Source organism: Elephas maximus, chromosome 22 (assembly GCF_024166365.1).
Source record: "Elephas maximus indicus isolate mEleMax1 chromosome 22, mEleMax1 primary haplotype, whole genome shotgun sequence".
In the NCBI taxonomy this organism is placed as follows: Eukaryota; Metazoa; Chordata; class Mammalia; order Proboscidea; family Elephantidae; genus Elephas; species Elephas maximus.
Window position 1 is genome coordinate 71,401,947 of NC_064840.1, and position 14,515 is coordinate 71,416,461.

General features: G+C 47.3%; 1 protein-coding gene across 2 annotated transcripts; it reads left to right on the plus strand.

Annotated features, from left to right (window-relative positions):
- Positions 1–1,521: 1,521 nt before the first annotated feature.
- Positions 1,522–12,735, plus strand: PPP1R3B (protein phosphatase 1 regulatory subunit 3B). 2 transcript variants are annotated; one of them, XM_049866868.1, is made up of 2 exons: positions 1,522–1,882; positions 8,624–12,735. In XM_049866868.1, the coding sequence occupies exons 1-2, from the start codon at positions 1,746–1,748 to the stop codon at positions 9,504–9,506; spliced, it is 1,020 nt and encodes a 339-aa protein (XP_049722825.1). In that variant the 5' UTR covers positions 1,522–1,745; the 3' UTR covers positions 9,507–12,735. The 2 variants fall into 2 exon arrangements, with proteins under 2 accessions (XP_049722825.1, XP_049722826.1); XM_049866869.1 differs by lacking the exon at positions 1,522–1,882 and adding an exon at positions 2,500–2,784.
- Positions 12,736–14,515: the final 1,780 nt, after the last annotated feature.

Below are 14,515 nucleotides of genomic sequence, written 5' to 3' on the forward strand. Positions count from 1 at the left end.
AAAGCTAAATATATCCAAGGTGAAGGGCTGGCCTTTACCCTGAGATTATGCCCTTCCTGCGTTTTGCTGTTACTGTTGCTCTTAAAGATACAGTTCCATCCTGAGGCACACGGGGTGGCTATGGGTCAGAATCAACTCGAAGGCACCCAACAACAACAACCAAAGGATGGTAATAGGAGACGGTAGCGGTTGTTTATTTATCTTAATGCCCTTACTTGGCACTTTAAAAAGATGGCAACCTCATATCCGTTTCCAAAATATTTTATAAGATTTTATGGGATATTAAATCTAGAAAACTGGGAGCCACCTCCCTAAAGGGGGTAGCTCAGGTTTGAGCACCAAGCAGAAGATATAAATGATGATTCTAACACCCACTGCCCTGAGTCGATTCGGACCCATGGTGACTCCATGTGTTTTTGAGTAGAACTGTCCTCTGTAGGGTTTTCAATGGCTGTGACTTTTTGGAAGTAGAGGGACTGGCTTGTCTTTCAAGGCACCTCTGGGTGGAACTGCCAGTCTTTTGGTTTGTAGCCAGCACTTAACCATTTGCACCCCCCAAGGACACACTCTCTCTCTCTCTCTCTCTACGTATATGCATATACACACCAAATGAAAAAAAAAGAAACATTGCCCTGAGGTGATTCCAACTCATAGCGACCCTACAGGATAGAGTAGAACTGCCCCATTGGGTTTCCAAGGATCAGCTGGTGGATTCGAACTGCCAACCTTTTGGTTAGCTGCCGAGCTCTTAACCACGGAGCCACCAGGGCTACAGATATGTACACATATATTGGGGTTTTTTTATAGCAAAAGTGATGTTCAAACTCTACCAAGGTCATCCTTCTCTATGTGCCTCAGGTGCATCACAGAAGACCTGTACATACAAATACTTATTATACAGATTCAAGGCAGGCGATTGCCCTAAAACCTGCATACCGACAAAACCCTCGAGTATAACAGGGGTACTGTGTGAGATGGGCGTTGGTCCTACGCCCCAATACCAGCTTTATAAAAAGGATTTTATGTGTTTCTTTCACAATAGCACTTAGTCCACGACCAGCACAAGCAGGCGTTCAGTAGTTATTTGTTTTGGACACTATCATAGCAGCTGGAGATACTGATCCTGGGGAGACTCCCCACAACAGGGAAGGCAAGCTGGGAGTTCTCAGGGGCCCACCCGGCTCTGCACTTGATGCGAGAGGCCACGGACACTGGCAATCCGGTGCATAAAAAGCGTAAGGGCGGGTCCGGGGGTGGGTGAATGCAAACCTGGTACGACTACAGCCCGCACGTTTTGAACGACTTTGCCTAGCTAGGACTTTTTTGCCTAGGAAGAGGGAACTTTGCACGTCGCCTGCGTCCAGCCCTCTTGCTATAACGGGGCACTCTGATGCAGGAAATTGCCTCTGCCCCCTGGCACGCGTCCCCGGGCTCCTGATGAAACAGTGGCCCACCGCCCCCTCGCCAGCCCCTGGACTCCAGCCCTGTCACTCCGGGCGCGCTGCCGATCACGTGGCGGAGCGGCGCTCCCGGGCTGCGGCTCCGCGGCCATTGGTGGGCGGCTCGCGTCCCGGGCGCGCCCATTGGCTGCGGGGGGCGTTCACGTGAAAGGGGGTCTGGGATGGAACCCGCTGTCGGGAGAGGTGGCCGGAAAGTTAAAGGGGGCCGCGCGGCCGTGGGGAGCCGGAGTCCCGGGCGAGGGGCCGCAGGGAGGAGGCCAGCCGGCTGCTGTCGCGCACGGACGGATGCGGCTGCCCGCGGAGGGCGCTGACCCGAGCGCGGACCCCAGCTCCCGCAGCCACCGCCGCTGCCCCTGGCGCCCGGGCGCAGATGCTGCTGCGGGCTGGTGCCTCTGCAGCTCGGGGCTGAGGAGCTGCGCCAGGTACGTCCCTCTGCAAGCCCTGAGGGCGAGGTGCAGGCCAGGGAACCCACGGCGAGGGGCGCGCAGTAAAGACCCGCTGTGGTTCCTGCGCCCCTGCACGGTCGCCGTCCAACTTCCAGGTACTCTCCGACGGTGGCACAGAGTAGACGGCGGGCAGGCTGTTGCTTGCACTGTGGAGAGGGGGATCCAGGGACCAGAGCTAGGATGGAGCCCGGCTGGACCCACGTGGGCCGCTGAGGGGCGTCCCGGCCATGAGGGATGGCCTGGAGCTGGGACAGGGACTGCCGTGTGGAGATTCTGCACATCAGATACCCCTACCCTCTCTCTGCCTTCTGCTCTTGGCCTCGGGTGGGGTCTGGCACAGGGCCTTTTCAGCCTGGGACCCGACAGCTCTGGAGGGTGTCTCCGTGGGTCCCTGTAAAGAGTTGGGCGGTGGGGCCTTAAGGGAAAGTCACCCAGTCTGCCTCCGGGCCTCAGTTGCTCCGTAAAAAGCAAGGAAGCACACTTGGTAGACTCTCAGGCCGCCAAGGGCAATGGGACGTATAGCACTGCGGTGGCAGTGGCCTCCAGAAGCCCGGCGATGCCAACCCCGGCCCACGGCTGTCTCGGGTTGGCCAGGCCAGGCGGCTGCGCGGGGGCGCTCGCGCGACGCGGCTCCGGCCTGGCCCGAGGGAACCCGGCGCGCCCCGCTCCGCCCCGCCCTGTTGTAAGAACTTGGGCTCCTCCTCGTCGTCGCCTTCTTCCCCCTGCCGGTCACATCTCCGGGAACCCAGCCCAGGCCCTGCCTCCCGGACACAGCGACGCTCACGTAGTCGGTGGCAGCGGTCGCCCCCTGCCACCTCCCTCCCGGCAGTCTGATGCAGCGAGCAAGCTGGGGAGGGGGCTTCTGTGCGGCCCGAAAGGTGGGTGCAGGATGAGGGGAAGGCGGTTCTTGGAGAGGTTGGGGCGAGAGGGGGCAGGGTCAGAGAGGAACCTGTGAGGACCCTCCTGCCTGGATCCTCCTGCCTGGATCCTCCTGCCTGCCCCTGGGGCCCTGTTCGTTACATCCTTTTGAACTCAGAGAAAAGGGTGTGAAATGGACAGTACCTGCGAAAGTAGGAGCCCAGAGCGACATAATAGAAGAGGTGGGGCCTGTCAGGGTATTGTTTTCTGAAGAAGAGGAGAAAGTGGGAGAAAGATGACTTGGAAGCTGAGCTACTGAAACAAATTGGGATCTGTGGTTTGTGTGGCTGGACTCTCTGGGAGAGCCAGGCTCCAGGAGAAGAGCAGTTAGGGCTTTGGGTTGGGATGAAGAGGAGGAGAGGAAATGGTTCATTTGGCAAGGCTGTCCAGGAGCCAAGATTAAAGTGAAGACAGCTGGAGGACTTACCACAAAAGTGAAGTTGAGGCCTTTTGGGAGGAGTTAGAGGGAAGAGAAGGCCCATCCGGCTTTATTAGCAATATGGCATGTCGGTGTTAGGCGGAACCTCAGAGGGAACACCTCAAGCCCAGAGAGGCTGAGTGACGTGCCCAAGTGGCACAGCTAAGTGCAGCCCCTCTGCGTAGCCAATGCTGTGTGGCCCAGGCTGGACACTGTTAGCTAGCAGGGACTATGCCGACTTAACTTGCTGCTTTCCTGTAATGTGCAGCCCATTCGCAGACATTTATCTCAAAGATACTTTGATGATGGTGACAGGATAGAGGGCTACAAGAGGCCGTGAATAGGGCCCCATAATCTGAATCCAAAGGGGAAAGATTGCCACTTTATCCATACTGCATTAGCCAGACCTGTGGGGAGGGAACAAAGAAATGCTGAATGACTATGTCTTAAAACATTTTATAACCTTGTTTCGAGTGCTTGCCTAATGGTTTTGATAGAGCTTTCAGTGTTCCTGGTGGGTTTATTGGCACATCCAATTTTTCTGTCTTATCAGAGTAGAAGAGAATGGAGGGAAAAATGCGTTGGCCTAAATACAAAACAAAGATTTGCTTCCTAGAAAAGGCATAGCCAGACAGTCAATAGCTCTACTTGGCTCAGTTGCCTGATACTGTGGAGGTCATGGGGTTATTTTCTGTGTAGTTCCATAGTTTTCACAAGAAAAGTCGCTGTGCTACCTAACCCTGGCGAGCTGTCTTGGGAAGGCATGTTATCTGTCACTAATTTGTCAGGGAAAACGCTTATGCAAAACTAACCATGTTCGCTCCAGTTTTCATAGCATTAGAGTTTGTTCTCTTTTGGCCAGGAACACTGAAATCGACCCTTGAGCATGGCCCAGTCTGTCACTGGGCAAGATGGATCTCTTGGGCATCTGTATGAAGGCAAAGTGAGAATCCCAGTTGCCCTGGGGACCAGCTGCTTACCCTCTGTATCCAGATCCTATGTCAAACTCTGCTGGTTCAAGCGTGTCCTTATCTTTTAGTTCTGTTTTTTTCCTTGGTAACTCATAGTCCCTGGCATGGGAGAGGGCTGCAGCAGCCAGGAGAGTCTGCCTGGAGAGAAGTCCCGCTGTACAGCCAAGCACATCCTGTGTTGGAGCTGATCATTTTCATGCCATTTGAGACTAAAACACCTTTCAGGGGGCTTAAGAAAATATTACCTTGTACATCTCAGTTACTAGGAATACTTCTAGGTGATAATCATCCATGTCAAGGTTATTGGGGAGTTTTTTGAGCAGATCAGGAGAGCTTATACCAAGCCAGCACCTGGCTGCAGTGATTTTGGGAGAATCATTGCATTAGTAACGCTGGAATCTACCTGCGAGGACAGGCAAGGTGGTTCACAGTCAAGTTTACCCCAGGTTGAGGCCGCAGGGGTTAATGTTCCCACTTTCAGTAAGGGTGACACTCAAAAAATGAAGGTATTCTGGGCAGGGGTTGCTTGTGCAATCTCACTGGGCCAGCAGCCCTGGTAGTAACCTTGGGTCACCAGGTGGTTAACCTTAGTTTTGCCTTTCACGGACAAATGTTGCAAAACTTTTTTTCTGGCTCCGGAAAGTGCCAGTGGAATTGTTTAACTAGCTCTGGCTCAGAATATACCGTCGCCTCCCTACCCCCAGTTCTGCTTGTTCACCCAGCTTGGCGATAAAAGGAGATCTTGGGGGCACATTTGTACCCCTGGGCCCAAACAGTGAAACTTCACCCATGTCTTCAGCTAAGTCTTTTTAACCTGCAGGATTAGCACTTTAGAGTGGTTTCAGTCTGCTGGACTTGTGAGATTCTCGAACTGAGTCCTTCGCTTCGGAATTCTATTTCCACAGTATCTTGAGAGTTTCCCAATCTTTTTCGAGTGAGCTGTTTTAAAGGTGGGTGTGTGGGAAAGCACATATGAAGGTGGTTTGCAGGCTTGTCAGAGATGCAGAGAGAACTTGAAGTTGACCTTGTGCTGACTCAGTACAGGAGGAAGCTGCCAAGGAGGAACGTACTCACCCTTGGCTCACACCAGGTTTTTAAGGGTGGACAGAGTGGGAGAGTCTGGGGTACAAGGCAAGGACTGTTGGCTGGTTGGCTGGTTGGCTGGTTGGCTGGTTGGCTGGTTGGCTGGTTGGCTGGTTGGCTGGTTGGCTGGTTGGCTGGTTGGCTGGTTGGCTGGTTGGTTGGTTGGTTGGTTGGTTGGTTGGTTTTTAATCTGTATTTTTTATAAAGAAAAAAACTTTACTCTGACCCTCTATACTTATCTTGCCCAGGTCAGTCAGGGCTTTTCTTTCTAAAACAATCATACATGTATAAGAACAGGTAATAAAAAGCAAATTTGCCCTTAAATTTTTCACTAGATTGACTTTGTTGGAGGAGAGAAACTAAGACAAATATCCTTTAAAGTGAATGTTTACATAACTACATGTTGGCACTAATTTAGTCCGTTTTATTTGTCTCTAAATTTGGGTGTCTCTCTGGACATCCCACCTGAAATCCAGACTGGTGTTCGCTGAGTGCCTGTTACATCCTAGGGTAGTGCTGAACTTCTTTTGGAAAATGGGATCAAACTTATCGTGTCTTCCTCCTTTCTCATTTTTCCCTTATATATTTTGTTCATCAAAATCAGAAGTTGAAAATGAGATATTATTTACGGGGCTGACCCAGCGGCCCCAGCTTTTGGCAGATCAGCAGCGTTTTGCCCTAACGGTTTTCCACTACGGTTCTCTCCCACAGCCCTAGTCACAGGGTGGGGACTAACCAGTTGCTGTGAGTCGATTCCAACTCATGGTGACCCCATGTGTATCAGAGTAGAACGGTGCTCCGCAGGGTTTTCAGCGGCTGATTTTTTAGAAGTAGATCGCCAGGACTCTCTTCCAAGGTACCTCTGGGTGGACTTGCACCCTCAGCCTTTCAGTTAGCAGCCAAGTGTTTCACCTTTCACATCCTCTGGGGCCTAGCGGGGGCAATTGAGGCCTTTGAGCGAGCAGCCCCACAATGGCACCACATACCTATACCTTCGCCATAGGAGGAGAGAGAAGCCTGGGAAGTTTTCCTGTTCCCTGATTCTCAGATTTAAGATGCTAATCCCAGTTTTCGCACTAACTTTTCTGATCTAGCTCATTGTAACCGTGAAATCAGAATGTAAATTTGCCGTGGTAATTAGGATGATAAAATTGCTTAGCCGCGGTGAGACAGTAGTGTTGGGATGGGTTTTTGGAAAATCTTAAAATATTTGAGGGTTTTTTTTGAAGATTTTTTTTTTCTGATTATAGAAATAATATGTATTTTAGAAAATGCAAGAAAGGACAAAGCAGGAAAACACATTTCCTGAAATCTTATCAACTGAATATACTGATTCCCGTTGCTGTCGAGCCAGCCGATTCTGACTCAGAGCAACCCTGTAGGACAGAGTAGAACTGCCCCATAGGGTTTTCAAGAAGCAGCTGATGGATTTGAACTGCTGACCTTTTGGTCAGCAGCCGAGCTCTTAACCACTGCGCCTCCAGGGCTCCGGATGTACTGGTAGTGTTGAGTGTATCATTGATCTTCTTTTTTTTTCTCTGTATGTGTATACTAATTTTCCCCACAAGTCGGGCCTCTATGTGCAATTTTATCTTCTCCACTGTTTACATTAACAATATACTATCGGTTTTTTTCTGTGCCATTTAAATATTTTTGCAAATTATGGTTTTAATGACTATATAAAAGGGTATCATGGATGTAGTACAAGTCATTCAACCAGATGCCTGTTTTTGGTCTTTAGGTTATTTTCTCACCCTTTCCCCTCTATCCACTTTTAATTATTCCTGTAAGATAAATGTATGTGATATTAGAACATCAAATGATAAGAACATTTAGGAATGATGTGCCAATCTATACAATTACAGATATTTGTATTGTCTTTTTAAGTTCTTTCCTAATTTGATTGATAAAAACAGGCATTGTTTCTGAATATAAATTTTTAAAATAACTTATCAGGTTGAACATTTTGCATACTCGTGGCCCATTTTTAAATTTCTTTCACGAATCTGCTACTTGTGCCCTTTGCTCATTTTTTAATGTGGAATCTGTGATTTTGTTATTGCTTCGTAAGGCCTCTTTATATATTAAGGTATTGACTTTAGGGTCATGCTTGTTGTAAAATGTTTTCTGAATTTGTGTTTAATTTTTTGGTTTTATTTATTTTTTCACCTATAGAAAATTATAGTTTTTATGAAGCAGAGTAAATGTCTTTCTTTTAGCCTGACTCTTTTTTCCTTTTTATTCTTAAAAAAGCTATTTTCACTTGTAGAGAAGACAAATCTTCACTTACATGAAAGATTTAAAAATGCTAGATTTCTGGTTCTTTCTATAAAGAAAGATATAATGTTGTTGTTAGGTGCTGTCAAGTCGAATTCCAACTCGTAGTGACCCCATGTGACAGAGTATAACTTCCCCATAGGGTTTTCTAGGCTGTAATCTTTATGGGAGCAGACTACCAGGTCTTTCTCCCCCAAAGTGGCAGAGTGGGTTCAAATAGCCAACTTCCCAGTTATTTGCCTAGCGTTTAACCGTTGCACCACCTGGGCTCCTTGAAGAAAGCTATACTAGCTGATAAAAACCCATTGTAAGTTAATGAAAGCAGATTTGTGTCTGTCTTCACTGTTGAATCCCAGGGTCTGTACAATGCCAGGCATATAGTAAACTCTAAATCAGCATTTGTGGAATGAATTCATTTCTTTCTATTAAGGCAGTATTTACCAGGCATCTTTCTCAGAACAGCTGTTCTTCAGAAAAGCTGTTCTCCCCAGAAGAGAATCCATATCAAATAAGCTTGGCACATTCTGCAAACACTATGCCATCTTCATGACCACCCCCACGTTAACGTACTGAAAAACCAAACCAAACCAGTTGCCGTGGAGTTGATTCTAACTCGTGGCGATGCCATGATGTCACAGTAGAACTGTGCTCCATAGGGTTTTCAAGGGCTGATTTTTCTGAAGTAGATCTCTAGGGTGCCTCTGGGTGGGCTCATCAAACCTCCAGCTTTTTGGTTAGCAGCTGAGCGCGTTAACCATCTGTACCACCCTGCAACCTAAGAATTCTTGACAGAAAAAAACACCTGTCAACTTACTTTTAAAATTAATAATTCCATACTTTTTTTTAACCATGGATTTTTTTTTTTTCCACTTTATACTTTTAAGTCCCCTTGATACCAGCGATGTGCTGGACCACACTTTGCTTAATACTGCGAGCCACGTGGGTGGAGGTGAAGCGAAACAGCCTGCTGTTAGCTAGTCTCTGTTGGAACGATGCATTTAACACCCATCTGATCTCTTTGCTGTTTTGTTCTTTTTCCCTCTGTGCCAGGGTTCTAGCCTATTCATCTAGCCCAACGATGGCCGTGGACATAGAATACAGGTACAACTGCATGGCTCCTTCCTTGCGCAGAGAGAGGTTCGCCTTCAAGATCTCACCAAAGCCAAGCAAACCTCTGAGGCCCTGTATTCAGTTGAGCAGCAAGAATGAAACCAATGGAATGGTGGCCCCGACTGACCAGGAGAAAAAGGTGAAAAAGCGGGTCTCCTTTGCCGACAACCAAGGGCTGGCCCTGACAATGGTCAAAGTGTTCTCAGAGTTCGATGACCCATTAGATATCCCATTCAACATCGCCGAGCTTCTAGACAACATCGTTAATTTGACGACAGCAGAGAGCGAGAGCTTTGTTCTGGATTTCTCACAGCCTTCTGCAGATTACTTAGACTTCAGAAATCGACTTCAGAAAGACCACGTCTGCCTTGAAAACTGTGTGCTGAAGGACAGAGCCATTGCCGGCACGGTGAAGGTGCAGAACCTCGCCTTTGAGAAGATTGTGAAAATAAGAATGACATTCGACACTTGGAAAAGCTTCACAGACTTTCCTTGTCGGTATGTGAAGGACACTTATGCCGGTTCAGACAAGGACACGTTCTCCTTTGACATTCGCTTGCCTGAAAAAATCCAGTCTTATGAAAGGATGGAGTTTGCCGTATGCTATGAATGCAGGGGACAGACGTACTGGGACAGCAACAAAGGCAAAAACTATAGGATCACCCGGGCTGAGTTAAGATCTACTCAGGGCGTGGGCGAGCCACAAAATGGACTGGATTTTGGAATAGCCTTCGACCAGTTTGGAAGCCCTCGGTGTTCCTACGGTCTGTTCCCGGAGTGGCCTAGTTATTTAGGATATGAAAAGCTAGGGCCCTACTACTAGTGATCGGCATGGGATGGAGTGGGGCTGAGCCGGTGCACAGACAAGCCTGGCTCCAGTCACAGTGGGATATAGGCAGACGCCAAGAAAAGAGTAAAGTTGAACTGCCATTAGGCATGCTTTTCTTTAAAGAAAGGATCCTATTCGCTTTTTTTCTTAAGCCAGCAAATCCAGTCAGGTTTATGTCACAGAACTGGTTTCATAGTCATTCCCTCAGCGGGCACACCGGAGGATGTACGTGGTGTGCTGGGCCGTGCAGCACCCACAGCAGCCACGAGGATAGGAGTGGATAGTGGGGGGTCTTCGATGCCCCGGAACCAGGTCTGAGGGGAGCCGGCAGTGCCACAGGGCGAGGCGTGCCTGGATGCCGGGAGGACCCACTGCTCTCACCTGGGACTTGGAAAGCCACCTGCACGTGTCGCTCAGTCCCAGCCACCTCACCTTGGACCCCCACTACTGGTCTTCAGGTGTTCTCCGTCCAGCCAGGCCTTTCCTGCATGTGGGTGCCGCTGTTGCTCATCTGTACATATACACCATACTTTATCTCTCCGTGAGGATACGTCAGTCTGAAGTTGCACGTTTCTAATACAGCTATGGAAGAGAGATGGGGTCGGCTCCTTTCTTCTTTTTTTTTTTTTTTTTTCCTGTGCTGTCATATGATTGCCAGTTCATTTTTTGGCATATTATTTTCTTACACAGTCCATCTGATGTTCAGGAAAATATAATAAAGGCAAATGAGCTTGTGACTGACAGGCTTTCTTCCTCTCTCTTCCCGGACCCATATAGTGGCTCCAGTGAGAGTAGCACCCAGTTATCTAGTGACTGGCCCCTGTGTGGTGTTACAGATTGCCGGGCTAAGACAAGGGAGGACAATCATGAGTGGGACTGTTTTAGCTTTTCCTCTTGGCTTTTAGGGGAGCTTTCTAAGTACTTTTATCCCGAGTCGCCAGACAGCTCAATTACAAGATTTGTTGTAACTTGTTTGGCTGGTTCGCAAGCGTCTCATTCTTTGAAAAACAATTTTTAATCTCCTTTTCTGGAGTTATCTTTTATACTGAGTTTAGGACATTTTGATTTGCAGATCCTACAAATCCCTAAAGCCTCCAGAAAATGATTTTGTTTTGGCTGTGATTTACAATATCCAGGACACTTTGCAAGCACCTAGGGACTTGGATTTGGGTGTTTTTATTTATGGTGTGTGAGTACATAAAGGGTTAGAGGAGAAAACCCAACCAAGTTCTCGTATTCTATTTTAAATATTTGCCAACTCCAAAGCGTCAGAGATGAGTTGTTCTTAACCATGTTGGACCTCGAGAAATAAAGCCTGCCAGCTAAATGCTATTGTACAGAGACTCCTGGGTCGTTCAGTGAATCCCCCAAACCTGTGACCTTGTATTTAGGAGTGTTTTGAAAATACTTTTATATGTCTGTTGGTAGAAGGTTGCATTTTTTTCTTTCTTTCTTTTTTTGAGCTTGGTTACATGACTGTGATTTTATTTTTGCCTGATCCTACTAAAGAAAGTTCTCCTAAGGGGGTTAGGAAGAGGGAAACACAGTTGTCTAGACATGGGGGCAAAGCCGCTGGACTCTCCTAGCAAAGGGTCTTCCTTTGCTTGAATTATCCAGATTAATTAGAAACACCTCAGGGCCCCTGTGACTTTGTAAATGTGGCACAATTCTCAGTTGTCAGGCACTGAATGTCATGGCTCTGAGAGTTTTATTGTTTTGTTTTGTTAAGCTTTAAAATGTCCTGAGTTTTAAAATGCTCTAAGTGGTGTTTCATGTAATTCTTGGTCATAAAACTGGCTGTTACTAGTCTGCAATTTAGTGCTTTGTTTTGTTTTGTTTTTGTCTGTTTTGTGCTCTTCCCGGGTGAGTAGCACACTGGGATTATATGCTAATGTCACTTATGGGGATGTCACGTTTTTATCTTCTGCTGAAATGAGCTGAAACTGCGCTTTATGTAAGTAAACCTCACGTCAGGCACACAGAAGGTATGTTAAGTGTTAGAAATTTGGTGGTCAAAGCTGTGAATGGCATCGGGCTGAATCAAAGAGAAGCAAAGTGATTTCCTGGATTTATTTTCAGATGCCCCCCCCCCGCCACTGCCATGGAGGAGAGGTATGAGGTACAAGGTGCACTGTCGTTTATATGCTGTCAGACTGAGGGTGACCAGAGAGTCCTATGTTCATAAGGAAAATGCCTCCAGTGACTGTCTAAGACGTTCCCATGTCAGAATTTGAAATACCCTAATTCAGTGATAAGCATCTCTTCTAAAGCAGCCGTAAGTCTTCTCCCAACCCTTTCTTGCTCCCAGCTCAGCCTGGCTTTTTTGCTGGGGGCACTGGTTGCAACCCTCCAGCCAGCGCACCTGGGACGTTCACCTCACTAGGTGGCTCAGAATACAAGCCCTCACCTGCTTGCAAAAACCCTTCCCTGATTCGAGAATTTGGGTCCCCGACTTCCCTCCTGAGTGTTGTCACTCACTGAGGTAGCAGTACCAGAAGAAGACTGCCCTTTCTTGACCACGCCCTCTTCCCACCATGGCAACCTTCCTCCTTTGGGCCCCGTCTTTCCTTGATGTTCATCAGATGGCCTCAGGAACTGCTTTGAAGGAAGCTCTCCTTATTTCATTGCTAGGTGTGTAGGTAGGCCCTTCACACTCAGGGGGTGACAGATTTCTTAGCTGGACACTTCATTGCAGCCTCACTTGTAGCTTTGGCCTTCCGGTAGCCCTTGGTTATGGCGACAAATGGCCCCAGTCCCACTGTCCTATACAGATTGCCCCAGAAGGGCAAGCCTTATCCAGGATGGGGTACGGCTCCATTTTTGTTATGCAGTTATTTCCTCCAAATGCCATGTGGAGCATTTACAAATTGGGTGCCATAAATAAGCTGGACTACATACGTATGCATAATAAATAAGCTTTCAGCCTTCTTTGGAAGATAGGAAGCATTTGGCTGGGTTTCTTTTTTAAGTGTTTTTGTTATAGGGGCGCACTTAACAACATAAGTGGTTAGAAAGAATGGGGTTTCGCAGCTCTCTGGAAATTAAAACAGCTACGGAGTCAATGAGAGAATTTATTTTACATCTAAGATTTGATTTTGAAGGTGGTAAAACGTTACGCTTTCGGTAAGTTTTTTTTAAAGATGTATATTTTGAATTTCTAGGAGAATGCTTTGTGGTTTTTTATCTTCACATATCATTTGCTTTTTGAAAGTAAGCATTACTTGGCGTCAGTTGGATATGAAATGGGCTATATATGTGTATAAGCCAAGTACGTGTTTGTATGCTCCTTTTCTTCAGAAGTGCCCATTTTCTGGGTTTTCCCTCTCAACAGACAGTGAACGAAGCTTTCGGTCCTCTTTCATTAGTTTCCTCTTTTAAAAGTCCCTAACTGGCTGTGGTTTACCAGAGTAGGCCTGGGTGGTCCTAATAGCTAATTCTCTCTCCAGATATGATCGCTGAAATTGGGGAAAAGAAGTCACATGTGATGGGACCCCACAGGGTCATCTGAAGTCAATTTGGCAGCTTAGCTTCTTTCCCGAAGCCTGGGACTGGAATGGAAAGCTGTTGTCTAGGCAGTGTTTCCTCTCCAGAGTTGTAAAGCATCACAGTTCAAGTTGCAAAGCTGTGAATGTTTTTTACAGTTTTGCTATCAGTTCCTAGAGACGGCTAGAGCTCCGAGGACTTCTAGAAGGCAGCTGTGATGACATTGTTTCGGTTTTACTTCAGCGTGAATGTAGAATTCTCATCTTCATTGTATGCCTGAAAGTGCCTTGTCAAGAAATATTCCACAGGTTTAAAAAATAAATATTTTTGTACACAAAGTTAAAGGGGAAATGCACTTTAAAATCACAAAGAGTGGGTGTGTTTTGTGTGGTATAAGCGAGTGGTTTGTTTGTATCTCAAAAGCAAAAATGCAATAAAAGTAGAAAAAACGAAACTGAAACTGTCCTATTCTTGGAGTCAGATGAAGGGGAGAAACATTTTAAGTCAAGGTGTTTGTAATCAGTGACTTGCTATGAGTCAGAATCGACTCGACAGCAGTGGGTGGTTTTTTAAGCAATGACTGAGTTAACTAAATTGTAAGGCATGCAGGAAGGGAGGGTAATTGCTTCCTAAGTGAACGCTGATTGTGGCTGAGACAAAGTGCTGGGGAAGAAGCCCAGGGCCACTGACGTTCTGCCCCGTGTTTCTGTGTCTGTATTTAATGACCCCAGAGCATGTCCCTTCCTATCTCTCGCTTGCCCTTGGAGCATGTATTTGGTTTAGTGTATTCACACCCAAGTAGGAAAACTGTAAGTGACTACTCTCATAGGTTTATGGAGCCCTGGTGGCACAGTGGAAACCCTGGTGGTGTAGTGGTTAAGTGCTACGGCTGCTAACCAAAAGGTCAGCAGTTTGAACCCACCAGCCACTCCTGGGAGAAAGATGCGGCAGTCTGATTCCGTAACTATTTACAGCGTTGGAAACCCTATGGGGCAGTTCTACTCTGTCCTATAGGGTCACTGTGAGTTGGAATCGACTCAATGGCAATGAGTTTGGGTTTTTTGGTTTTGGGGGGGGGAGTGGTTTATCATAGCTTTGGAGCCCTGGTGGTTCAGTGCTTAAGAGCTACAGCTGTTAACCAAAAGGCTGGCAGTTCAAATTTACCGGCCACTCCTTGGAAACCCTATGGAGCAGTTCTCTTCTGTCCCATAAGGTCACTATGAGTTGACTTCATGGCAGTGGGTTTATCACAGCTTTTAACTGCTTGATCAGCCAAACCCTGTCATCAGCATAACTAAGCAGCGCTCGGCAGGATTCTCTTCTCCTTTGGCTATCAGATATTCATCCTAAGTAGATTTCCAGAGATGTTTTATTTTGAAATTCGAAGAAGGGATGGAGGGAGGGAACTGATGCCAGATGTTCAATAATGTCAGCCAGTCCTCTGCCACCCTGGAACAGTCAGTGGTGACCCCACAGTGGACAAGTGGAGCATATCAAAGCTTAGCACGTGGTACGGAGAT